The sequence below is a fragment of the Eretmochelys imbricata genome, chromosome 4 (genome assembly GCF_965152235.1).
Source record: "Eretmochelys imbricata isolate rEreImb1 chromosome 4, rEreImb1.hap1, whole genome shotgun sequence".
Taxonomy (NCBI): domain Eukaryota; kingdom Metazoa; phylum Chordata; order Testudines; family Cheloniidae; genus Eretmochelys; species Eretmochelys imbricata.
This window is the reverse complement of record NC_135575.1, coordinates 17,497,168-17,522,156: the sequence shown is the minus strand read 5'-3', so window position 1 is coordinate 17,522,156 and position 24,989 is coordinate 17,497,168. Positions and strand designations below refer to the sequence as shown.

Genomic DNA, 24,989 nt, shown 5'->3' with positions numbered 1-24,989 from the left:
AGCTGAGCAAGGTAATGGATAAAGGATTTAATACAAACTCTCGCTGAATGGGAGGGAGGGAGGAAGGAAGGAATGTGTGTTTTGCAGGATCATGTACCCAGCTGTTTTCATAAAATAGGGAGCTTTTATTTAGAACTACATCTTATGGAGTAATAATTGCATTGGAATGAGGTGGCTGCCTTAGGCAATTTTACCTAAAGAAACTTCACCTGCATGTTTGTTTTTCTTCAAAGTTTTCATTTGAAATCCCAGTGGAACCAAATCTGAAACCACCAAGTGCATAAATGATTGTATGGCATAATGTACAGTACAATTAAAGTGCAATCAGAACAGAAATGGCAACCCTAGGAAAAGAGAAGCCAGTCTAGTTTTGTATCTGGTAACAGCAGAGTTGTAATCGCATAGCAGTCTGTACCACCACTAATGACTTTTGTGAAGTGAAATGCACTGATCCAGATCAGCATCCTACATATGTTTCTGCTTACCCAAACAGGTGGCTCAAATAGCATTGTAATGAATGGAACAAATATTCACAGGAGCGAGAACATGGATAGGCTGCTGGGACTGGGAGTCAGGACACCTGGTGCTGTTCTCTATGCTGCCACTGACCAGCAGTGACTTCCCCTCTCCATGCCTCTGTTTTGGGCACACAGGGACTGTGTCTTACTCTGTGTTTTGTACCACACTTAGCACAATGGGGATCTTAGTTGGAATCTGCTGTAAATCAGAGATGTAATAATGAGAACTCAAACTTGCAATGGGGGAAAGCAGAGAGTTACTCCATGAAGAGTATTATCTTTTAATAAAGCCTGTTGCTGCCATCTGGCATGTATGAGCAAGGTAGGGAGTAGCACTTGACCATATACTTACTCCTTAAAACAGGGCCTCACAGATGTGATTCATGGAGTCCTCCCTGGCTGGGCACCAGAGGATGTTCTCAGAACCAACTTGTGGGGGGAAAGGGCCATTGGTCCATAAAAGTCTCTCTTACAAGGTGGCCCACAAAATGAAAAGTGGGAGAATCCTTGGCCTAGGGTAATAGTCCTTCCCCACTAACCCCACAGGTGAAACTAAAGTTCCTGGAGCACAGACAAGGATCAAAGATCAATCAGAGGAGGTGCCTCCTCGGTTTCTCTCCTCTACCCTGCTGCATCCTGTACTTGGGTAACTAATCTATGTGTGAGCCAGAAGAGACCAGAAACATACATGAGGGCTGTGGAAGCGGGGTTTGTTACACATAGAAGTTTTACACAGTCAAATCATGTCATCTGGAAAAATGGGTTCTGTAGTGGAAATGCTAGTCTACCTTGAGTTTTACTAACACTCAAGTGGGTCAGGGTGACCGCTTGAATAAGACTCTCAATACTCCATTGTTTGCAGTAGTAGCCTCAATACCTTAGGCTCTTTCTAGAGCTACAAGAAGGTATAGCCCCTGTCCTAAGGAGATGCAGTCTAAGAAGAGGCAGGTTGACAGAGATTAGGGAAGGGTTTGTGGTGGGGATGGGGGGGTTTCTGTACAAATCTACAACATTCACTATAGACAGCATGGCAGAAGTGAGTTAAGAGGGACTGAAAAGCAGAGAGGCTAGGGCCTGTTACCTGCACAAAATTCTCTGTTACTCGCACACTCTAGGGCACCCACCCTTACCCCGTTCCTAGGGCTCGGGCGTAACCCTGTCAATTGAAGTACCCACCCTCACCCAATTCCTAGGGTTCAGGGTGTAATTTTCTGTGGGTTTGCAGGACCTTTTACCAGTGAAAAAGCCTTATCCTCTATTTATGAACAAGCACCGAAAACAGAATGCACACATTACACATGCAGCGCTCATCACACCCAGCCAGGCAGATGAACTTGAGGGCCAGTCAGAATCAGGTCCATCTGGGGACTCCAGTTTCTGCATGGTGTCACTGGCAGAGTGTTGAGGTCTGGCAGCTCTGTTCTTGGGGCTGTGTCCTGGAGTTTGTTCCCAAAGAACTTCCTTTTAGACCCAGTTTATACAGTGAAACTTGAGCCCTGCTTAGCTATACCTTAACCACTTATTTAACTAAAATTTTTCTAAACAATCCTAACAAAATTTTCTAACCAATCCTACCCCACCACCTTGATTAATTTACACCTAGCAAAATTAATGATGTAACAGACAGAAACAATTAAAGAACGGGACAGAGATCATACAGACAAACAATAGGGAAGTGAGGACCATAATGACAAAACAAGAAAGAAAAGAGGATTTCACCACCACTGCTATTGATAAGGCCATCAAATTAAGTTTTCTTTAACCACCTTAAGATCTGTTTCTTTATCTGGTGATAGTGGGGGCTATTAGGACACTGTCTCCTCCTTAACAACCTGATATTACCTTTTTTTTAAATGTAATTTAGATGGACTGTGAGGATGCGACTTCCTGCTTCTCAGCTAATGGCTGCTGCTCTTTTTACGGGGCTGCAGACAAAGGCCTTGCAATATGGCTGCAGCCCCAGGCCTTATCCTTACAGCCTGGCGGATGGACACTCAGAGGTCATACCATGCCTAGGGGGGCCGTGTGGAAGACGACACAGAGGCAGTTGTTCAAGACGTTGACAAATGGGTGGAAGCACTGGTGGAGCTGAGGGTCTATAACTAGAGGCGGTCAGGAGACAGAGTTACATAGAGCTTGAAAGGAGGTGCCAAGTAGCAGCGTGCGAGCTAGCAGGAGGGAAGCGATGCGCTTTTACTGACAGCTAAAGAAGAGGAGTTTTACCCTATGCTGTAGGGTACAGTAGTACACTTTACTCATTATTCAATAGTTAACTTACGCAGGAATAGGGAGGGTCCACTCAAATCCTCCCCGCAACATATTTGGAGCTAAGCTCTTCACAGTATGTGTCTCAATAGCAACATTAAGCATTCACAAGGCAGCGTTCATGCTTACTGTTCCGATCAAAATCAGCGCAAATCCGCACTCTTTCCCCTGAGGTTGACGAGGGCAATCACAACTAACTATAGAGTTTCAAACTGCAGCCCTTAAACATGCATAGTAGAGTAAAAAATAGTATAGCAGGTTGTAATAGTAGTTGGGAAATCAGTGAACCGTTGCCCTCCAGGAAAGGAATTTCAGTCCCTCAGTCAGCCGGCTTCTGTTCGGTTCCCTTTGCTGGGAAAAGTCAGTCCAGGACTTGCACTGCACTGATGCTGTTACTGGTTTGAGAGGGGAGAAAAAAAGTTGTTTTTGTTTTTTTGAAAATAAGGCAGCAACTGTTTTTAGTTACTTAAAAGTATCCAAACCAGGCGTCAATTACGGCAAATTGCAAATGGCAATTCACAGTGTCTCTGAACAGGGGGGCTGTTCACGCTCTGTTCCTGCCACTGTGGGGCCTGTGATGTTTGAATGCCGGTAGTGATAGCGGGGAATGTGGGTTAATTATCCAGGCACCTGTTTCTGATGCCTAGACGTTCGGGAACGAAATGTCTTACGCCCCCATTTCCAAGCTTCTCTGAAATGAATCATCTCTTGGGCGATGCCGAGCGTTTGCATAACGCTATTTCTCTTCCAAGCCCCCCCGCACTCCCCCCCCCGAAATACTGCTCCCCCAGGTGTAGAACGTAGCAGCGGGTTAATGGTGCAGAATAGCACTAGGGGCTGGTCTCTGCAGGGGAAGGGAATTTGAAGTGGCAGAATATAATATATTGCTAGATTCTTCTGAATGTCGAGTGGCAGCAAAAGCGACTTGTGCATGATTAGACTCCTCACCCTCTCTCCTGTAGACCCCTGGCTGTTTTTCAGTATGAACTGGTGAGCCAGAGAAACAAAACTGTTTTGCTGTGTAGTCTTGCACCTCTTTCTCAAGGTGCCCACTGGAAGGTGGCGATTAGCTACTGCATATACAGTACCTCTGCATCAGCTTATGAAGCAATATCTGGATCCACGGTGCATTGGGATACACGCAGGCTCTCTGTTTATTCTTCAGGGTAAGTCTGAAAAATAATGGGGTCATTTTAGCGTCTCATAATATCAATCCTTGGAACATCTTCCAGGCGGTCACCTAGCGAGAAGAGCCGAGGCAGATTACAGTTTTGTGGGGCCCTGGGCCAAACCAACTGGGGGCCCCCTCCCCACCCCTTTAGCCTGCAGTCCCTCCACCCCCCACCCTACCTGGTACTCCTGCCAGGGAACGGGGACTTGTCCTGCCTGCCTGGCACTGCTGCTGGGGAGTGGGTTTGGGGCACAGAGGCTTCCCCCGCTCCCCGGCACAGGAGCACCAGCGGAGCAGGTCGGGGTGTGGGGACACGCAATTTTCCAGGACCACCCAATTGGCCGGGGCCCCCGGGCACGGGTCCCATTGGCCAGTGGCTAATCCACCACTGCAGATGAGTAATTGCAGTGTTGAAGTGGGAGCTGAGTTTGGGTGTGTGGAACTGGCAATTTCAGCATTCAGTGCAGTGCACCGGTGCTGACCCCTCAGGGCATATCAGAGTTAACTTGGGTTCTTCCATGCCTGCTGCCCTAACCCTCCTGCTGTCCACACAAAAAGCTCTGACCCAGGTTTGATGGTGGTGCTCTAAACCTGGGCTAGCTGGCATGGCTGGGGGTGTGGGTTAAATCTCAGGTGTTGCCTTCACTCATGCCAGTAACACACCCATATTGCAGCCAAGGTGCAGGCTAAACCACTCAAGCACGGATAGTCCTTAATTTCTCTCAAAGTTCTCACATTTTGCTCTCGGTGCCCAGAAGGACAGACAAGTTCTCCCACAATTCATTTGGAAAGATTCCTAGAGCAGCTTAAAGAACACAGTTCTTACTGCAGCACAAGGAACCACGTGATATGCCCCCAGAGGTCTGTGCGACACACTGGGGAGCACAGGCCCAGTGAGGACGTAGTAGATTTTGGTGTGATTTCGCAGTGTGGCTGCTTACACCTGCGCATGGCTGACTCAGTTGCTATTCACCCCAGCTCACTCCGCAGTGAAGATATAGCCTAAGTGTTGACAAACACGTGCCAGGGGCTTTCAGCGAAGCAGGGTTTACCTTATTTTAAGCAAGATTAAATCCTGACTAGCAAAATTGGTGCAAATCTCTGAATATCTTTGTTTACACTTAGGGTATGTAGCGAGAGGAGTTTATGGCTGTGTTGTAACTCAAGTAACAATTGGCAATTAACTCATTTTAGCCAACTCCTCTGTAAATGCCAGTTTAGATACTCTCTGCAAATGTTTGTTCCAGGACACACACAGCTGTGATGTACCCCAGGCAGAGCCCTACAGTAAACCACAAAAATTTGTGCAGTGTCTAAATTAGCATTTACAAAGGTGCTAGCTAACTTGAATTAACTGGCAACTAATTAAGTTGAATTCCAATGGGGCCACAAACACTTAGGGGGGAGCAGAGGGGCAGGTATCCTGCGTGCTCAGTCAGGGCTACTCCTGAGTGCAAATATGGCCTATATTAAACTGACAAGAGCCATGTTTACATCAAGTTAACATAGTGTCCACCGAGGGGTTTGCGCCAGGGCTTGTCTACACAGGAAATTTATACCATTAAGCTAAAATGTGAATTTAAAACATTAAAAGTTTTAATGATATAACTCCCTGCATGGACACTAATTGGAATAGGAGCGGCTTTTTCTGGTTTAGTTTATGTCACTTTTGGAAGGAGTTCAAACTAAACTGGAGAAAGCTACTCTTATTCTGGATTAAAAGTGTCTGTGCGGGGAGTTATCCCAGTATGGCTATAGAAGTTTAACTCCTCAGATATAACTGGAAACATTTCTTGTGCAGGCAAGCCCTGAGACACTGACTTTGTCTAGACTAGGAAAAAGCATCTGTGGGTTCCTTGTGTGGCAGCTAACCTGTTCTAATTAAGTTCTCTTAAGAAAAAAAAAAGGGAGGGGGGAAGTGAGCTGGCCATCTTCAACCCTGGGGTCTCCTCTCTTTTTAAAGGTGTTAAAACTTGTCTGCTCTCACTGCTAAATGTGAAAGATCACTTAGTTGAAACTTGGTAGCTAAATCCTGACCTAACACACCAAGGCCTTGTCTATGAAGTTGTGCAACTTTACTTGTATAGTCAGAGGTAAAGTACAGCCTACCCAGGTGGGTTATACTGGTGTAGAGGTGCTTTATACGTGTCTAGCTATTCCTGTACAAGGAAGGGGAATAGCCCATACTGGTCTGAGGCACCTTTATACTGCTATGGCTGACGCATACGAGGGCTTGTACTGGTAAAACTATTTCAGTTAAAAAAATATATATAAATCACACCCCTTAACTGAAATAGCTGTATCTGTTACAACTCTCGAGGGTGTACCAGGCCCACACTGTGCCAGTTTAACTAAAGATGCAATTTAGGGTTACCTTACCCCCTGAGCTACGGAGCCGGGCCCCAGGTCCCCTGAACACAGGGCAGAGGTTGGTTATTTGACTCCTGTACCCACATGGAGTAACTCACAGGATTGGGGCTGTTTTTTAAATGGATTTGACAGTTGCCAGAAAAATAAATTCATCTCCCGGGTTTGTTTTTTGTTTTTTTTGTTTTTTCCATGAGTCTAAAGATCTGCATTATCACCGCAATGCACTGGGATATCGATTGATAAGAGTTTCTGTGGCCAGCTAAAGATTCTGCAGCGTTCCCACTTCCGCACTTTGAGATAACAGATCAAAACTATTGAACTACAACAGCTGTCTGCCCACCAACATGCGAGTGCACGGCATGTGTGTGTGAGAGAGAACGAGAGTCACACAAGGGTGAGAAGAGGTTGGGGGTGGGTTGTGGAGTTGCTTTGTGGTTGTGGCAGGCTTGCCCTATGGGGGCGGATAGGTGCTGGGTTTTTTGCATTTCAAAATAAAAAAATAAATAAAATAAAAAAAGTTTAAAATAGCGTTATTTTAAACTGGTGCAAACCGCTCTGTGGATAACTGGATGTAAATTTGGCTCGTCAGTTTAACTTACCTCAGTACATTTACAGCTAAGTCATACTGGTATAACCAGTTTTAAATCGATTATAAATGTGTCTTGTAAAATTACACACAGACTTGCACTGGATTCAACTAAATCAGGCTTACACTATTTTAGTAACACCAGTGCAACTTGTGTCTGTAGAGGTAATCCAGTGGTCAGTGCGAGTTCATTATGGCCCCTAGCTACAAAATCTGGCATTTTAGCTCATGCTGTAGAGACTCATGTGTTTACCTCTGGAGGTCCCCAGTTCAGTATCTGGTACGTTGGCCAAGATGGCAGATGTCACAGAAAAAAGACCTAACACATTTTAAAATGCACCTTTCCTTAGTTTAGACGAGGTCAGTGAGGATTCAGAGGTCACACCCCATTAAAGTGAATAGAGGCATTTCACATCCTTGCTAGGGGCAATTCTTGCCTCTTCTTGCATGGAGGTCTCAGATTCAATGGAATCTGTTAGTTAATCTGCAAGAGGTCTGGCAGGATCTCAAGAGCTGAGCCAGGACATGTATAAACAACCCCTGGATAGAAAACTGATCACGCAAACTACTCAGTAAATGAATGACAAAAGAAATTGCATAAATTGAGGGTCATTGGAGTTCCCACTTACATAATCTCCTTTCTTCTACACTGAATCCCCTGAGGAATCACCTCAATAAAACTAATCTTCCAAGCACTGATAACCTCTGAGGTTTGCTTGCGGCATCTGCATCTCCGGTTGAGTAGAAGGCTTTCCATTGGTAGACCTGCAACAGGAAGCGTTGAACAAAACGATCTATTTGTCTCTGTTAGCCAAAAATTGCCAAGGCCCAAACCCATTCTAAGCTACTGCAGAGAGCACATAAAAAATAACCTAGCCTCAAAACGAATAAACACTAATGAAAATAACTGTTGAATTTACATCACTGTCTTTTTGACTATGAGCCATAGCCGTGTGAGGGAAAGCGGAATGGGAATTGAGGGTATGTTGATGCCCTCCTTCAAACTCTCTCTCTTTTGTGATACCTGCAGAACACTTTACAATGGTTAGGCAACTCATATGCTATGAGCACCATTTATCATGCTCACTAATATCATTTCATCATTTCCTTATGCCGCAGGTTGGTTTGTTTGAATTTATCTGTTGTCTACAGTCTTAAACTTACTCCCTCCCCTGAAAAGTTCATAATCTAGCTCTTTGCTTGTACAGTGCATAGCACATTGGTGCCCTGACTTCTAGACTCTACCACAATACAAGTAATTAATAATACATTTATTCTATGCCCATTACAGGGCTGTGTGGAAGGACTGCTGGGGCTCATGGAGCTCCATGGACATCAGCGGGGTTTCACAGAGGCCCAGTAGCCGACCCACGTGCAATCAGTTTCAGGATCAGACATGTTCAGTTCAGATGTAAACTAACAAATGCCCCGATCCTGTGAGTGACTCCACATGGGTACAGGAGTCTGCCTGCAGGGAGTAACTTACCGGACTGGGGACAAAGACGTTAAAAGGTGGAAGAAGCAGTGAAGGTTTCCTTCAAGCCCGTCCATTACACTGTACTGTAATTACAGAAGTGAGATATCTTTGGAGGTAACTAGTTTGGAAGAACGTTAAAATTGGAGATAGATGCTGAAATGTGGAGCATAAAGGCATCTACCCTGCAGCTGCAGTGCTACAATTATGCTGGTATCATGCCATCGCATCGATGCTTCCTACGTCGACAGACGGGGTTTTCCGTCAACATAGGTAATCCATCTCTGTGAACGGCAGTAGAAAGGTCAACAGAAACGTTTTTCCATTGCCCTAGCCGCATCTCATTGGGGGTTAGATTGCCATAACTATGGCATTCAGGAGTGTGAGTTTTTCGTAGCTAGGTTGATCTAAATTTTAAGTATAGACCAGACCTATTTAAGTGGAAATTAGTCTTCTAAGTTTTTAAGCTGCTTCTGAAAAAGGGACTCTTGAAAATTTTACCAACTATCCTGCTCTCCCCAAAATAAACAGGCTCTAACGTTTTCCTTCTGTTCTAGGAGTTGGATTCTTTTTATAATGAAAATGTTTGCCTTTTGGTTCAGCCAAAAAATCATTGGTTTTGTTCTAATAGACTTTTCCACGTTTGAGTTAAATTGTGTTAAGTTTAACCAAGACATAATAACCTTCCATGTAATATTACTTTAAATGTTCATTTTAATTTTCAGTAGTAAGGGTTTTTATTTCAGAAGCTAAGGGCCATTTTTAACGAATTAGGCAATTAGGAGATGAAACTCAATGGGAACTAGTCTCTCAAGTACTTAAGTCACTTTTGAATATGAGCACTTTTGAAAATTTACCCAATGTTTTACACAGTCCATTAGTTCTACCATTATGTACAAAATAAGTGATTGGTACCTTAAAAAGTATAATAAAAGAATAATTGTTACAGTAATAATTCCTTTTGCAATGTTATTGCAGTGAAGTGAGAGTGTAAAAGACAACTGCAAGAAAGGAGGGGAGGGGGAGGTCAGTGTTTGGGGATTTAACGTATTGTCAACAGTGCCAATCCCACAAAGGTATATGCACATGCTTAACTTAACATACTGTTAGCAGTGCCATTGACTTCAGTGAAGTCTACGACTCACGGTGCATAAAGATAGGCATGTGTTTAAGTTTTTGCAGGATCAGGGTCAATTTTACTGATGCCTTGATATTTTCTTTGACTAATTAGGTACCCCTGCTTAGCATGCAGTAGGTTAATTTTTCCAATATCATTACAGGTCCAATCCTGCTCACATGGGACTCAATGGCAAAACTCCAATTGGCTTTAGTAGTAGCAGATATCAACCCCCAACTCTTACTTTACAGTTCCAGGTAAGAAAACCAAACATCAAGGGCCACAGTTTCTGTGGTGATGCTACACAGTAGATATTAAAACTGAATGTTTTGACATCTGTTTCACCGGTAAAATGATTTGAGTTGCCAGCTGACTTCCAGACTGCTGCATGTAATTAATAAATGGTCATATTAAGTTTCTTATTCAAAGTCACTAGCAAAAAATGGTTAAGACAAATTTGATCAGAAACAGAATTGTGTAATTTTAAAGGGGCTGGGTGGAACCTTCTTAATCTCATTTTACCCAGTCAAGAGGGTAAAAAACATGTGGCAGTACTGGTGAACCAAAATGAACCAATAATCTCTCCCTGCCTAGAGTTGTAGAGAGGAAGAATTACTATAAGAGGCACGAGAGATAAATATTAATTCACTCCCCATATGAGAAATCACAAGCCTTTTGCCAAGTTACGTCAAACGATAGTTTCATTTTTCAGAGTAGCAGCTGTCTTAGTCTGTATTCGCAAAAAGAAAAGGAGTACTTGTGGCACCTTAGAAACTAACCAATTTATTTGGGCATAAGCTTTCATGAGCTACAGCTCACTTCATTGGATGCGTTAAGTTCCTTCCCCGCTCTGAACTCTCGGGTACAGATATGGGGACTTGCATGAAAACTTCCTAAGCTTACTTTTACCAGCTTAGGTTAAAACTTCCCCAAGGTACAAACTATTTTACCCTTTGCCCTTGGACTTCCACTGCCACCACCCAACGTTTATCTGGGTTTATTTATTAGGAAAGCATTGTTTGGAAACGTCTTTCCCCCCAAAATCCTCCCAACCCCTGCACCCCACTTCCTGGGGAAGGTATGGTAAAAAAAATCCTCACCAATTTGCATAAGTGACCACAGACCCAAACCCTTGGATCTTAAGAACAATGAAAAAGCATTCCGTTTCTGAAAAGAAGGATTTTAATAGAAGTAAAAAGTAAAAAAGAATCACCTCTGTAAAATCAGGATGGTAAATATCTTACAGGGTAATTAGATTCAAAACATAGAGAATCCCTCTAGGCAAAACCTTAAGTTACAAAAAGACACTTAAGCTGTGCTGAACAGAATGAATATTCCTGTCCTTAATTTCTCAGCCATTTAAAGAAATCATAATCTAACATAGTTTCATTGTAACTAACATTTAAAACTGGTGAATTAAAAAATACAGCATGCTCAGTCTCATTTGCAGTGTTGCATTCATATTTTTAAAGATGTTTGATTTGGATATTATAAGGAGAAAAGCAAAACAGGGAGTACTGTACATGGGTTTGGACTATAAAGCACTATAAATAGCGTGTGTGTAGATAGTTCTATTTACTGGTTTGTATATTCCACTATAACACAATGTAATGTAAAAAGGAATACAAGTATAGGCTCCAGTCCTGCATACCCCCACACGCTAAAATGGAGCTGTCCGTGGCGTGACAGGCGGAACTCTCTGGATCCGTGCATGGGTAGGAGAATCTACCTACACAGTTCAACGTTCTGAATCAGGGTCTTACTAATCGAGGGGTAGGAATAGCGCCCAAGCCAAAAGGAGAGTCATGGCTTATAGGGCTTATTGACAGGTTCATGGTGAACATTACATCCTTTTAAAAGCAAATTATACAAGAGAGTGAAGTTCTAAGGGGAAAAGTTACTCACCAGTCAGTGTAGGGAGGTCAGTTACCATCAGGGCTATTGCCAGGACTACTGCCAGGTTCTTCATCTTGGCCTCTCTTAGACAAGGTCACTGAATGCAGCTTGAATGACTCTTCTTTTTATTTCCACCCAAAAAGGGGAACTTGCAGGAGATTAGCCTTTACAATGGAATTTTCTGTTCAGAGTCCTGTAGTATACGGAAACAAATTCTTCTCTTTTTTTTTTTTTTTTTTTTTTAAAGTTTCTTTCCTGGACTTCTCTGATTCCTTCCTCTTAAGAGGTAAATGTTCTGGGGTTATAGTATCACAAGAGCATAGGCAAATTTGGAATTGGGAATGTGGCGTGGCACCCCTTCTGCCTTGTTAGACCTAGTGCTCCCTCCTCTGGCAGGGACCAGGCCTGGGGTAAATCAGCCTCACTCTGGAGCGTGTCTGTCTTCCCTCTTCAGGGTTTGTTTCTCAGAACCTTCCCGGTTGGCCTTGGGGCAGGCCTGAGGAGTGCTCCTCTGCCAAACAAAGTCTATAACACACCAAAAAAAGGGAATACCTTTCCCTGGCCCCTCACTGGGGCAGGTGTTGTCCTGTCGCTGGCCCTGGGGTGTCAGTCCTTCCCCTAAACAAGTGCTGGGTTTGGGTGTCTCCCCTATGGGGAGGAGTGCAAGTCTCTCACACTGGAGAAGCCTATCTCCCAGCTGCCTCCAGCCTTGCAGCAGTTTGTGTCTGTCCCCCCCTCACCCCACCAGGACAGAGGTTTTAACAGGTTTCAGGCAGCCCTTAACTGGACTCAGGTGTCCCTAATTGACCTGAAGTAACCCCTTCCCAGCTTGTAGGAAAAAGGGCCTTGAGCATTCTAGGGCTAACACACCTGTTTTCCTGACCCTCCTGCAGCTGCCCAGCCCGACTTTGTCACAGGAATTAGGTGTATTTTTTACTGTGAGGAAGCTAGCGTGGTGCAGTGAACCAGATAAGACAGAAGAGAATTAGGCCTCAGTCCGGGGACTATTCACATGCAGAAAGGCGTTAAGAGTGCTTCAAGGTAGCTGAACCACAGAAGTTCTGTGTCTTATGTCTGGGCACATGGTGGCTGCAGAGCTGTGATATGATAGACTAGAAGGTAACTCTGTGCATTCCAGCTGCACTCTATTTCTCTTCCTCTGTGCCATCTGCTGGCCTCCTACAGATGCAGAAAAGTCCTGTACCGGGGAAGTTCCGTCTCGGTGCTTCCACCATTGTACTCCGTGGAAGCGGAACAAGAGGGGCCAGCACTGGAGCCCGTTGACAAGCTGTGGAGGAAGAAAGCGTGAGAAGAACTCACTTGTGGGCTACAGGGGAGACTGAGGCGGGATGGCCTACAGATGCAAGAGCATGAGGATAGGCTGTGAATAGCCAGCCATGGAGATTGGATCTGGAAAAACAGGGTTTGCTGCTTAAAATTCTGATGGACAGATTCAGAAATAACCAGTAACAACAGGGCCTATCCTTCGAGCAGCCAGCCCAAGCTGTAAAATGGGGATACGACTACTCAGCAGTAGTTACCAGGGTCTTGGCAATTGTTGTTAGGTATGATGTCTCTACGTCTGTTATTGCACTTACTCACTTAGCATTTGTTCATAAGTCCTGGATTTTGTCAGAGCTTGTTCTGAGTAAATCTCAGAAAGCTGTGGCTTCCTTTGACCCATTCCTTTCTTTTTTTTTTAAAGAGAGACACTATTTTAATAAGCAAACATTTTAATTTTAATCATCACACCCTGAACAAGGGCAGATGATCATCTGCTGATTGGCAACAAGCCAGGCCGTGGCTCACCAGGAAACCCGACTTACTGGGTAAACTCAAATTCAAAACCTTATTTTATACTTAATATTTCTCTATCATTATTTGCTTGTGTAGTTTCTCAGTGGAAACTATTACTTTTGAGGCAAGTGGTTTTTCTACTGACTATTGGCCTGATTTTGGCAGAAACGTCTAGCTAATGTGCTTATCTCAAGCTGCCTCCAACAACTTCTCCGGTTGTAAAAGTCCCAGTTGTGTCTTACACGGCTGTAACATCTCCAGCTTTGCTCCATGAAATTTTTATGGTGCAGTTCCGTGCTGTCAGTGCAAAATGTATTGGCATATTGAAAATAAAGAGGCAGCTAAAAATGGAGAACGGTTCATTGCATTAAATAGAAACCATACAACCAGCGCAGTAGCCCCTATATTATTGATTTTTATTATTTAATCTTATGTAAAGCTGCTTCAGATTTTCCAAGCAGTGCTGTTTGTATTCATTTTGATGGAATAAATGGGCTAAGGTCAGATGCCCTGTGAGTACCCACACGTGATCCTGGCTGCAGCACTGTCCAACTCTGCTCCCTTTTGAATTCAGTGGCAAAGCATGTATTAAATTCAATGGGAGTAGAATTGGGGTCCTTGGTTGCTATGAGACTGTCCATGGTTACATGATGTAGACAAATCCATAAGGACTAGACTGTGTGCAGCAAACTCATCTTCATTTTTGACCAAAGGCAGGATTTGAATCCAGGACTCCAGAGGTGAATGACCAATGTATTGATTGCTCATTGAATCTCTTTAGCCCTAAGAGGAGAGAGAAAATACCATCTAACTGTTAACACGCAAACCTATGGGAGTTAGAACCTAGGTTTCCTAATCCCTAGGCACTTATACTGTAAAATAGGGACAATTTTTATCTTACAGCTGGGCTGAGAAGCTCAACTAGTTGATATTTTTAAGTTACTTCATGAACTTTGTGTGGGAGAGGCAGTATTATGACTTTTTGTAAAGAATATGCTGGGGTTTGTTAGAACTGATCCTTTTCTTTTTAAGCAAAAAGATGCCCCTTTCTTTCCAGGTTAAATATTGCACTACAGAAAGTGACCTGTTTGTACTGCAACCCAGCAGGGGAGTTCCACCTTCTGGATGCTAAACACATGCTTGCTTGTTTACTGATACATAGGAGAAGTAATGGGAATTTTTTTCATTCTATAATACAATAACCTATTTACAAATCCCTTTTACTCTCCCATCTTTTTAAAGGTTGCACTAAAGAGCAGATGAAGGGGGAAAGTGGCACAATTATGCAAATGAGCAATGTCTATATTAAGTATGTAAAATGAATTCCCCTTTTCATTTTCCCCATTGATTTTAAACAGGAAGAGAAAACAATAAGAACATAAGAGCGGTCATACTGAGTCAGACCAAAGGTCCATCTAGCCCAGTGTCCTGTCTTCTGACAGTGACCAATGCCAGGGAATGAACAGAACAGGGTAATCATCAAGTGATCTATCCTCTGTTGCCCATTCCCAGCTTCTGGCAAACAGAGGCTAGGGACACCATCCCTTCCCATCCTGGCTAATAGCCATTGATGGACCTATCCTCCATGAATGTATCTAGTTCTTTTTTGAACCCTGTCTGCTTACTTATTCTGTCTACTTACGTTTTAGCACCAGATTTTCAAAGTGAAGCTGACCCAACAGTTGCAAATACATGGTTAAAGCATGCGTGCCAATTTTGATCAAGGTATTTACACAGCTAGTTATATACTCAATTTGGCCAAATACCCACGAAGTACTTATAAGTACTGCATTCCTAACTGATGCATATAATTGCATGTGCTTTGCTTTGAAAGTCTGTCCCTTAAGGACTTAAATGGTGTCAGTTTATCTCATTTAACCTCTCTTTTTGTGTTCCCAGCTGCTCTCCGTAATCAGAATCTGAAGGTCTTTGACTTATTACTGTCTTGTGTCAATGGGAAATAGAGATTTTAAAATCATATGAAAAGACCTAATGGGTGCAATTTGCGGGGGGCTAGTTTACCCTCTCATTTAAGGCAAGGCTGAAGAAATTAGAACAACTACAAGTGTTGTAAATGTAATTCCTGATCCCTGTATCGTGTTTAGTTATACCTCACCCTGAAACACCACTTGGAAAGATACCCTGGATACAGATCAATAACTAAAGAAGCTAATGGGAGCTCAGGGCTGTTTTACTTAAGTTTATTTCAGCGGGGGCTCAAGGCACGTCTTTGTTTACTACTTAGTATCCCCTAATAGCTGTCAAATGTTAGCATTGCTGAGAAGGATGTCTTGTGGAAGGATAACCATGACAAAGTTGTGTGAGTCCACTCTTGCCTATTGCAGCAGTACCAGTCTGAGCAATACTGTAAGCCCTTAGAGGTGCACCAGCTGTCCATTATCTCTACTCCCTTCCTTTAAGGTTTCCTTGTGATCAGAAAATCCAGGGCGGGAATGTGTGGCTCCTAGCCCTACGTGGATCTCACAGTTATTGCCAGCCCCTCTTCCAGGCAAGACATTTGGGCTGGCAACTCCCTCAAGTTCACACAGAAGTTGAACTGCCCAGCCCTGGTAGGTGCTTCCCAGTGCTGCAGCCTTCTGAACATCACATGACTGGGCAAAGGGGTGCCACTGTACATGGACTAACTCTGTGCAGCTGTCCTATGTGTTTTACGCAAACAGCAATCAGAATTTGAAGCTGGAGGCTCTTGTGACTCTACCGTGGAGCACATCTGCCTTTGACAGTGGAATAGGTTGAGAGTCAGGGTGAGCAGAAGGGAGCAAGCTGCTGGGCACTGAAATCAGAAATAGTGTTTTGTTTTTTTAAAAGAAAAGGAGTACTTTAAAAATTATGTTGTAAAAAGGGGTGTTGGTTGGAAGGGGGGGCAGCAAAATGTTTGGAAGTTTATGATCATTTTTCTGTTACAAGGAAAAGCACTAATTTTTAAAAATTAAGTACTTCCATTCATCCTATGCTCATGCTGGGAAAAGTTCCCTCAGTTTTCCCAAAATAGCCTAAGGCAAGAGAACCTCTGTCTGCTCTGCTGCTAATCACCCAGGTGAAAACATGACCTGGGCATATGTCCCATTAACCTTGGACTATCCACAGCTGTTGTGTGAGTGCTACTTTTACACAGCCCACGAGCTGCCTTAATGCTAATAGCAACAGCTTTCCCAAGACCTCAAAACTCTTTGGAGAGGGGAATATCTGCAGCATATACACTTTTTGGCTCTTTCTGTATCTTCCCTGCTCCTTTCTTGGACATTCACCCCATCCTTTCTTCTGCGAGATACATTTGCAGGCACTAATGCGGCAACAACAAATCTCAAAGTTTTTGAAGAAGGTCATATGAGGCCTCTAATTTGTACCCACCAAATTATACCTAGATGCAATCCTAGAGAAGTGAGAAATGTGGGCGTTTCTGTCTTGATGTTGCCTCAAGCAGTCAATTCACATGCAATTCCTTCTCCTGATTTGGAATATTCCTCCATTTAGCTACAGAACAAGGACTTTACCATAGCCTGCAGAATCCTGAGCTGTGCAAACAGCCAGGAAGGGATACCTATGACACCGATGTTTGCTGGACTTTTGCCTTTGAAATTTATAGGCTGAAGGCCTTGAGTGTCCCTTTTTTTCTTTTTTTTTTAAAGTTGGCTTTGTGATGTTTTGGGGTTCCCCATATGTGGCTGCCCCAACCATCTAATTAGCAATTTCCATCTCCCTCTTTACAAATTTCATGATCAGAGCTGGTTCCGGCAGGAGTCAGGTGTCTTCATTCAGGGATGTTGTTTTCCCCACTTCCCTTGCCTCTTCCTTCCCATACCTGTAACAACTGCACTGTGGCACCTGACCTGGCAATCTTGATAGTTGCTGGCAGCTTGCTGGCAGCAGCTTGCTGGCCACAGCCAGTGAGCCTCAAGAGCTTTGGAGTTCGGGTTGGGATTAACGTCTACAAATCTGGAGGCTTATTGCCGTCATTTACAGCCTGTGATCAAGATTTCTTTCTGAGATTTCCAGCAACAGCTGATTTCTGCTGACACATACACCCCCCCACCCCACACTCACACCCACAACAGATTGTCTCACCATATTTTGTTACTTCTGCTTCTGCATTCAGCTGAAGCCAGGAAACACAGAGCCACGCAAAAAAGTGAAGCACAGCAAGCCCACACCAAACCTTAAGGTGGGAAATATATGGCTAGCTCCCTTTGGGAAAAACGTTTCGGTCAGCATTCCATACTCATTGCAAACATGGGTACAGTTGCCCCTTCTTTTGACACCAGTGTCGTCCCTCTGCCAAGAAGTGGTAGATGTGCTGGGCCTTGCAGGTTGGCTTCCCAGTCCAGAGAATTGGGACGCGGAGGCTGGGTGCATTCTAGGCATAGCTTGCTTTATGTACACATGTACATCAGTCCCAAAATGAGAGGGTCAAACAGCAGCCAGGTCAATCCCTTTCCCCAGGAAACTCAACCCAATACCAATGCCTGGTTGTCAAAAACCCACCCTGCCTCAAGAATGGACTAAACCAAGCCTAAGGCAGAGCAAAAGCTCTCCACCCAGCTCTGCATAGAAACTTGCATCACCCAAACCTAACAATACACAGCGGGTCTTCTCAAGAGTCTCAGCTTACTCCTACATTAAGAAAAGGAGCCTGAAGATGACCTGCAACCATGTCACCTTCCATAACTAGTTATCTTAGGTGTGTGTACATAAACGCAAGAAGCCTGGGAAACAAGCAGGAAGAATTGGAAGTCCTGGCACAATCAAGGAACTACGATGTGATTGGAACAACAGAAACCTGGTGGGGCAGTTCACCTGACTGGAGCACTGTCATGGATGGGTATAAACTGTTCAGGAAGGACAGGTATGGGAGGAAATTGCATTGTATGTAAGAGAGCAGTATGATTGTTCAGAGCTCCAGTATGAAACTGGAGAAAAGCCTGTTGAGAGTCTTTGGGTTAACTTTAGAGGCGAGAGCAACAAGGGTGATGTCCTGGTGGGCGTGTGCTATAGACCACTGGACAGAAGGAGGAGATAGACGAGGCTTTCTTCGGACAACTAACTGAAGTTTCCACATCACAGGCCCTGTTTCTCATGGGGGACTTCAATCACCCTGGCATCTGCTGGGAGAGCAATACAGCAATGCACAGACAATCCAAGAAGTCTTTGGAGAGTGTTGGGGACAACTTCCTGGTACAAGTGCTGGAGAAACCAACTAGGGGTCATGCTCCTCTTGACCTGCTGCTCACAAACAGGGAAGAATTGGTAGGAGAAGTAGAAGTGGGTGGCAACCTAGGCAGCAGTGACCATGAGATGGTCGAGTTCAGGATCCTGACAAAAGGAAGAAAGGAAGAAGCAAAATATTGACCCTGGACTTCAGAAAAGCAGACTTAGACTCCTTTAGGGAACTAATGGGCAGGATCCCCTGGGAGGCTAATATGAGGAGGAAAGGAGTCCAGGAGAGCTGGCTGTACTTTAAAGAAGCCTTATTGAGGGCGCAGGAACAAACCATCCCAATGTGCAGAAAGAATAGAAAATATGGCAGCCGACCAGCTTGGCTTAACAGAGAAATCTTTGGTAAGCTTAAGGAAGCTTACAAGAAGTGGAAATTTGGACAGATGACTGGGGATTACAATGGACAAGAAGCTGGATATGAGTCAGCAGTGTGTCGTTGTTGTCAAGAAGGCCAACAGCATATTAGGCTGCATTAGCAGGAGCATTGCCAGCAGATCAAGGGAAGTGATTATTCCCCTCTATTTGGCACTGGTGAGGCCATATCTGGTGTATTGCATCCAGTTTTGGGCCCCCCACTACAGAAAGGATGTGGATAAATTGGAGAGAGTTCAGCAGAGGGCAATAAAAATAATTAGGGGGCTGGAGCACATGACTTACGAGGAGAGGCTTAAGGGAACTGGGATTGTTTAGTCTGCAGAGGAGAGGAGTGAGGGGGGATTTGATAGCAGCCTTCAACTACCTGAAGGGGGGTTCCAAAGAGGATGGAGCTCGGCTGTTCTCAGTGGTGGCAGATGACAGAACAAGGAGTAATGGTCTTAAGTTGCAGTGGGGGAGGTCTCGGTTGGATATTAGGAAACACTATTTCACTTGGAGGGTGGTGAAGCACTGGAATGGGATCCCTAGGGAGGTGGTGGAATCTCCATCCTTGGAGGTTTCTAAGGCCCAGCTTGACAAAACCTTGGCTGGGATGATTTAGTGGGTGTTGGTCCGGCTTCGAGCAGGGGATTGGACTAGACGACCTCCTGAGGTCTCTTCCAACCCTAATATTCTATTATTCTATTCTATGATAACCCCTCTCTAGCACCCTTGTGGCAGAGTTAAATGTGCCATCTCCTCCTTGTCCTCCTCCTCCTCCTCATGGGAGGTATGAGAATGAGCTCTACATACCTCCCATCTCCATCAAACGGTGTGAAACTTACATGGGGCTTCAAGGAAGTAGTTTTTCCCTGCAGCATATTACATGACCTCATGGTGACATTCTTTCACTATTTTGTTTCGTGCTTCTTAAATCAGTGACCAGAAGGGTTTTTTTCCCCCACACCCCGCTTAACTTCACAATAGCTGCCCTATCACCATCATGTGGCTGCGGAAAATTTCCTACGTTGTACCATACAGTGGGTCTCTCTATAGTACAAATATTCAGGTTATTAAAACCAGCTTGATGAGAATGCCTCATAGATTGTTGGAAAGATAAAGAGTGAACAGATCCCTTTTGGCAACTCCCGGGAATTGACTCAAAGATGTAGCTATTTGTTTGAATGCTCCCAGTTCATTCTTAACAACGTTCAAGAGACCAAATAACTGAACTCAGCCGAAGTGATTGTCTAAAGACAAAGCAGTACGCTATGAAAAGAACATATACACACCCTCCTTTGGGAAGCAAATTCTCAGTGTGTTCACTTTACACGGAAGGTGTGATTCAAAGCTACCCATTTCAACTAGCAATACTTATAGTATGATTTTACAAGTTCTGAAATTTTTTATACATCACTAAAATCCAAACCACCAGTTTATACCAGTTCCTTAACTTGTTACTCTGTCCCTTCCTTATCTTAGTTTTGGATACTAGCATTCCTGGTTCTGGGCTGTGATGGTACTGCTCTATACTTTCTTGTATCTTGTTTTGAATACTACATTCCAAGTGTTGATGAGTGTTAGGATATAGATATTCAGGCCTGTCTCTAAAGGCCTATACTCTAAGAATTTAGGTGTTTTCTTATCACTTGGCTAGTTATAGAGGTATAAAAGAAAGAATCAAAATCACTGTCTGCCAGTGTAAGGTCCTTCTCTTACCGTGAAAGTCTGAGGCCCTGTTCTTAGGCTAAGGGGCCTTTGGCTAAGCAGCAGAGGCAGCCATAAGCTGGGAAGCGACCGGTCACCTCCTTACATTCCAAACTAGTCACATTGAAATAAGGTGCTATTGGGCTGTTAGGAAAACAATCCTGTCCTGATAGTGCCTATCACCTCCAGAGAAAGGGAAGTGCCTAGAAAATGTAAAAGGAAACTTAGTTTGATAGCATCCTGTCTGGCAAGAACTCACTTATCAATAGCTGGGATGTGAAATCCTCACTTCTGTATTGTTTTGTCATTATAGTTCCCACTTTGCTATTGTTTGTCTGTATAATCTCTGTCTGGTTCTGTGATTGTTCCTGTCTGCTGTATAATTAATTTTGCTGGGTGTAAACTAATTAAGGTGGTGGGATATAATTGGTTACATAATCATGTTACAATATGTTAGGATTGGTTAGTTAAATTTCAGGAAAATGATTGGCTAAGGTATAGCAAAGCAGAACTCAAGTTTTACTATATAGTCTGCAGTCAATCAGGAAGTGGGTGTGTGTGGTGGGGGAAATGGGAACAGGGAATGGGGGTAAGGAAATTGGAATCATGTTTTGGTAAAGGGGGAAATGGGAACAGGGAATGGGGGTAAGGAAATTGGAATCATGTTTGGCTAAGGGCAGGAATGGGAACAAGGACACAGGTGTAAGGCTCCATGGTGTCAGAGCTGGGAAGGGGGACACTAAGGAAGGAAACTGGAATCATGCTTGCTGGAAGTTCACCCCAATAAACATCGAATTATTTGCACCTTTGGACTTTGGGTATTGTTGCTCTCTGTTCATGCAAGAAGGACCAGGGAAGTAAGTGGGTGAAGGAATAAGCCCCTTAACAATGAGCCATGAAAGTACTCCTCTGACTACTTGGTACAAAGTTGTTATACCAATAAAATAGGTATAGTTATACCAATAAGCAGGATCTTATTAAAGGGAATAAGGCAAAATGCCACATATATTGTGAATACAGAAAGAATCATAGTAAGCAGTTATAGGTATAACATTCCTTTCAATTTCATATTTATTCACACATTCATTCACACACACACACACACACACACAGAGGTTCTGCAAGGTTATCATAATAGTTACCAGCCTTAGAGTAGCTCGTGCCAAGCCACTGGCCAGGTGGCCTGGACACGAGGAGGGAGCAGGGCCTTGTCAGATGCTCATCTGATGCTTCTGGAAGTTGGTTTGCAGAGTAAGATCCCAAAGTTCTCAGTTTCCAGAGTCCATTTTTATAGGAATTTATTCCTATGCCAGTCTATGGGAATTGCTTCATCGTGCTGTTGCTGAATCAATCAGCAGATGGCACATTCCTGACTGCTCCGTGCTGCCAGATGTTATCTTGTTCTTCGGTTCTCCCATCCTTGAGGCTGTTGGGTGGATTCCAGTCGACCTCCAGGGGTCCTTTGGTTGTTTCCACTTGACGCCTTCTTCAGCCGATGGACACTGGATTCTAAGGCTGGCACCTCCCTGATCATTCAGTTATTATCCACACCAAGCATCCATCCGCATATATCCTCCATCTCTATTTTAATCACAATTGTTAACAAAGCGAGATGAATACAACAAAAGGGCCGGGGAGTCTCTGGGTGCTGTTTCTGTTGTTACAAAGTATCGCTTTGAGTCTCTCTCTGTGTGAGCAGTTGTTGTTACGAAGTATTGCTTTGAGAACAGACTCTGTCTTAGGATGTACTAACACAATTAGAAGCTTTCAAGTTTCACACAGAGAGGGAGAGGAACAGTAAAAATAAGAGACCAAAAACCAAGAGACCTCTTAATTAGTAATACCCTGGAATTTAAACTATGGGGAATCAAACTCATTTGTGATTTTAATACAGAGCTCCTTTAATATGATCCAACCTAACAAAGTATTCATACAGCCTTGCTTTGACAAGTTTCCTATTTTCTAATTCCAGAACTGTCTTCAAAGTGTTGAGGGATACCTGATGTGGGTGAACAGACTAGTGGGAAGAGAAGTGGGAACATTCAGTTCACATAAATTCCCAACACCCATAGAATATCAATATTATATTAATACCATGCACATAACTATTAATGTGTTGTGTACTACGCCTAACACATATATATTGGCTAACTCTGGTTTGGCGTTTGATGCCCATGCGCCCAGGCCCATGCTGGAATGCTGATTTACTTTGACATCCAGCGTCTCAGATCAGGGCCATCTCTGTGAAGTCCGTTCTATGACCTGCTGTTGCAGCAAAAGCAGACTGGCCTTTTCAGGCATTCTGACGCACTGGGACTTTATTCTCTCCCCTGTGCCTGGGAGCTGGACAAACCCCTTTGGCAAAGCAGTGGAACGTACCTTGGTTTTTCTCAAACCAGAAATCTCTGTGCTGTGGGGGCGGGGAAAAGCCAAAACCACAGCTGTGCTGTGTGATGCCCAGCACTGCACAGAAAACTTCTCTTTAAAGAGGAAACAGGAGGAAGAACAACCACTTGCCAGCCAAAGTCTGAACAAAGCAACAAAGGAAGTAACTGTATCTCTAACTTCTAGGGAGTTTATTGCAGTTGGTGGTGGGGGCAGCAATCCCATTAGCAAATATGCTTGTGCTGGGAAGACAGGAGAAGTGCATGGTGATGCGTGTTACCGACGAAGGTCAGTGGAGTACGAAGGGCAAAATGTAGGCCTGGCAACTATAGGAAAGCAGTGACCTCATTTGGCAGGGATAACACAGGGAGGTGGTGGCTATGAGATAAATACCTATGCTGGACCACACGGAGATAGAAGCCTTCAGGAAACTGCACTGGCTAAATCGCAGCGAGCCAAGGCAATGCAGGGCCCTGAGGACAGAAAGGGCATTTGGAGAGGAAAGCCTGTGGGGAACGGGGGGGCCTGTTTGCCATGAAAGTATAGCTACATCAGGGCACTGCTTGCAAGGCTCTTTCACTGTTTGTAGGGGGGTGGCTGAAGCTGTTAATGGGATGGGTTAAATTTTCTGACATCCCGGACTAAACTGTCAGGTGCCTAAATTCCTTTGTGGCTCTGGCTCAGCCTGCCACATTAGGTGCCCAACCCTAAAATTAGATCATCAAAATTCCTGCTCAGCTGCCACCACCCCACCTAGGTACCTACATTTCCCCTGGTGCCTACCTTTCTTCCAGTGGGCATGCACAAAGCCACTTAAGTCCTGACACCTAGGGCCAAATTTCTAACTGTATTTCAGCACCAAACTCCCTCGTATTCCCCCACCTATTTCACCTGTGAGGCCCACCAGATTGGGCATTACCCAAAGCAGCCTGTGGGGGTGACACTGCCCCCATGTCGAACCTTTATCCTAATGGTTAGAGTTCTCACCCAGGATGTGGGAGACCTGGGTTCAAATCTCCTCTCTGCCTAATGTGGCTCCACATCTCCCACCTCCCTAGGTGAATGCATTGAGCTATGGGGTATTCTGGGGTGGGTCTCTCTCAAACTCCTCTCTTGGAGTGGTCCACTTTGTGTAGTCATTGGAATGGGGGCTTGAACCCCAGTCTGTCATGTCCTGAGGTAGTGCTCCTATACGTTTCCTCTAGCATGACCTCTCGTACATCAAAAAAGGGAAATATAATGAGTGAGTAGTTTGATTTCTGTGAAGTGTTTCTTTCTGTATACAACTAACTTCATGCTGAGTAAGCTTGGTTTCTTGACAAAAATAATAGCTGGCAACAAGTATTTGTGTGTGCTAGCAGTAGGGGAAGGTGTTCAAGTCTTTAGTCATTACTATATTTTAATCAACAAGAAAATAGCCCTATGAGACTTTAATGGCATATCACTTCTGGAGAATAGGACAGTTAGGTAATCTGATGGGTATTTTGCCAAATTTCTGCTGGCTACAGTTGCTTCTCTCCAGGAAGAAATGCTCAAATGCTACTAAGTGCGCTTGCCTAACACTTCTGCCCAGCCATGCATGAGATTCAACAAGGATAAGTGCAGGGTCCTGCACTTAGGACGGAAGAACCCAATGCACCGCTACAGACTAGGGACCGAATGGCTAGGCAGCAGTTCTGCGGAAAAGGACCTAGGGGTTACAGTGGACGAGAAGCTGGATATGAGTCAGCAGTGTGCCCTTGTTGCCAAGAAGGCCAATGGCATTTTTGGATGTATAAGTAGGGGCATTGCCAGCAGATCAAGGGACGTGATCATTCCCCTCTATTCGACACTGGTGAGGCCTCATCTGGAGTACTGTGTCCAGTTTTGGGCCCCACACTACAAGAAGGATGTGGAAAAATTGGAAAGAGTCCAGCAGAGGGCAACAAAAATGATTGGGGACTGGAACACATGAGTTCTGAGGAGAGGCTGAGGGAACTGGAGATGTTTAGTCTACGGAAGAGAAGAATGAGGGGGGATTTGATAGCTGCTTTCAACTACCTGAAAGGTGGATCCAAAGAGGATGGATCTAGACTGTTCTCAGTGGTAGCTGATGACAGAACAAGGAGTAATGG

The 24,989-nt window shown here is 44.2% G+C and overlaps 1 protein-coding gene across 1 annotated transcript; it reads right to left on the bottom strand.

Annotated features, from left to right (window-relative positions):
• Nucleotides 1-3,144: 3,144 nt before the first annotated feature.
• On the bottom strand, nucleotides 3,145-11,470 carry LOC144263666 (C-X-C motif chemokine 13-like). The gene is made up of 4 exons (XM_077814621.1): nucleotides 11,407-11,470; nucleotides 7,540-7,675; nucleotides 3,872-3,955; nucleotides 3,145-3,178 (listed from the first exon to the last, which is right to left on the bottom strand). The coding sequence occupies exons 1-4, from the start codon at nucleotides 11,468-11,470 to the stop codon at nucleotides 3,145-3,147; spliced, it is 318 nt and encodes a 105-aa protein (XP_077670747.1).
• Between the last annotated feature and the right edge of the window lie 13,519 nt (nucleotides 11,471-24,989).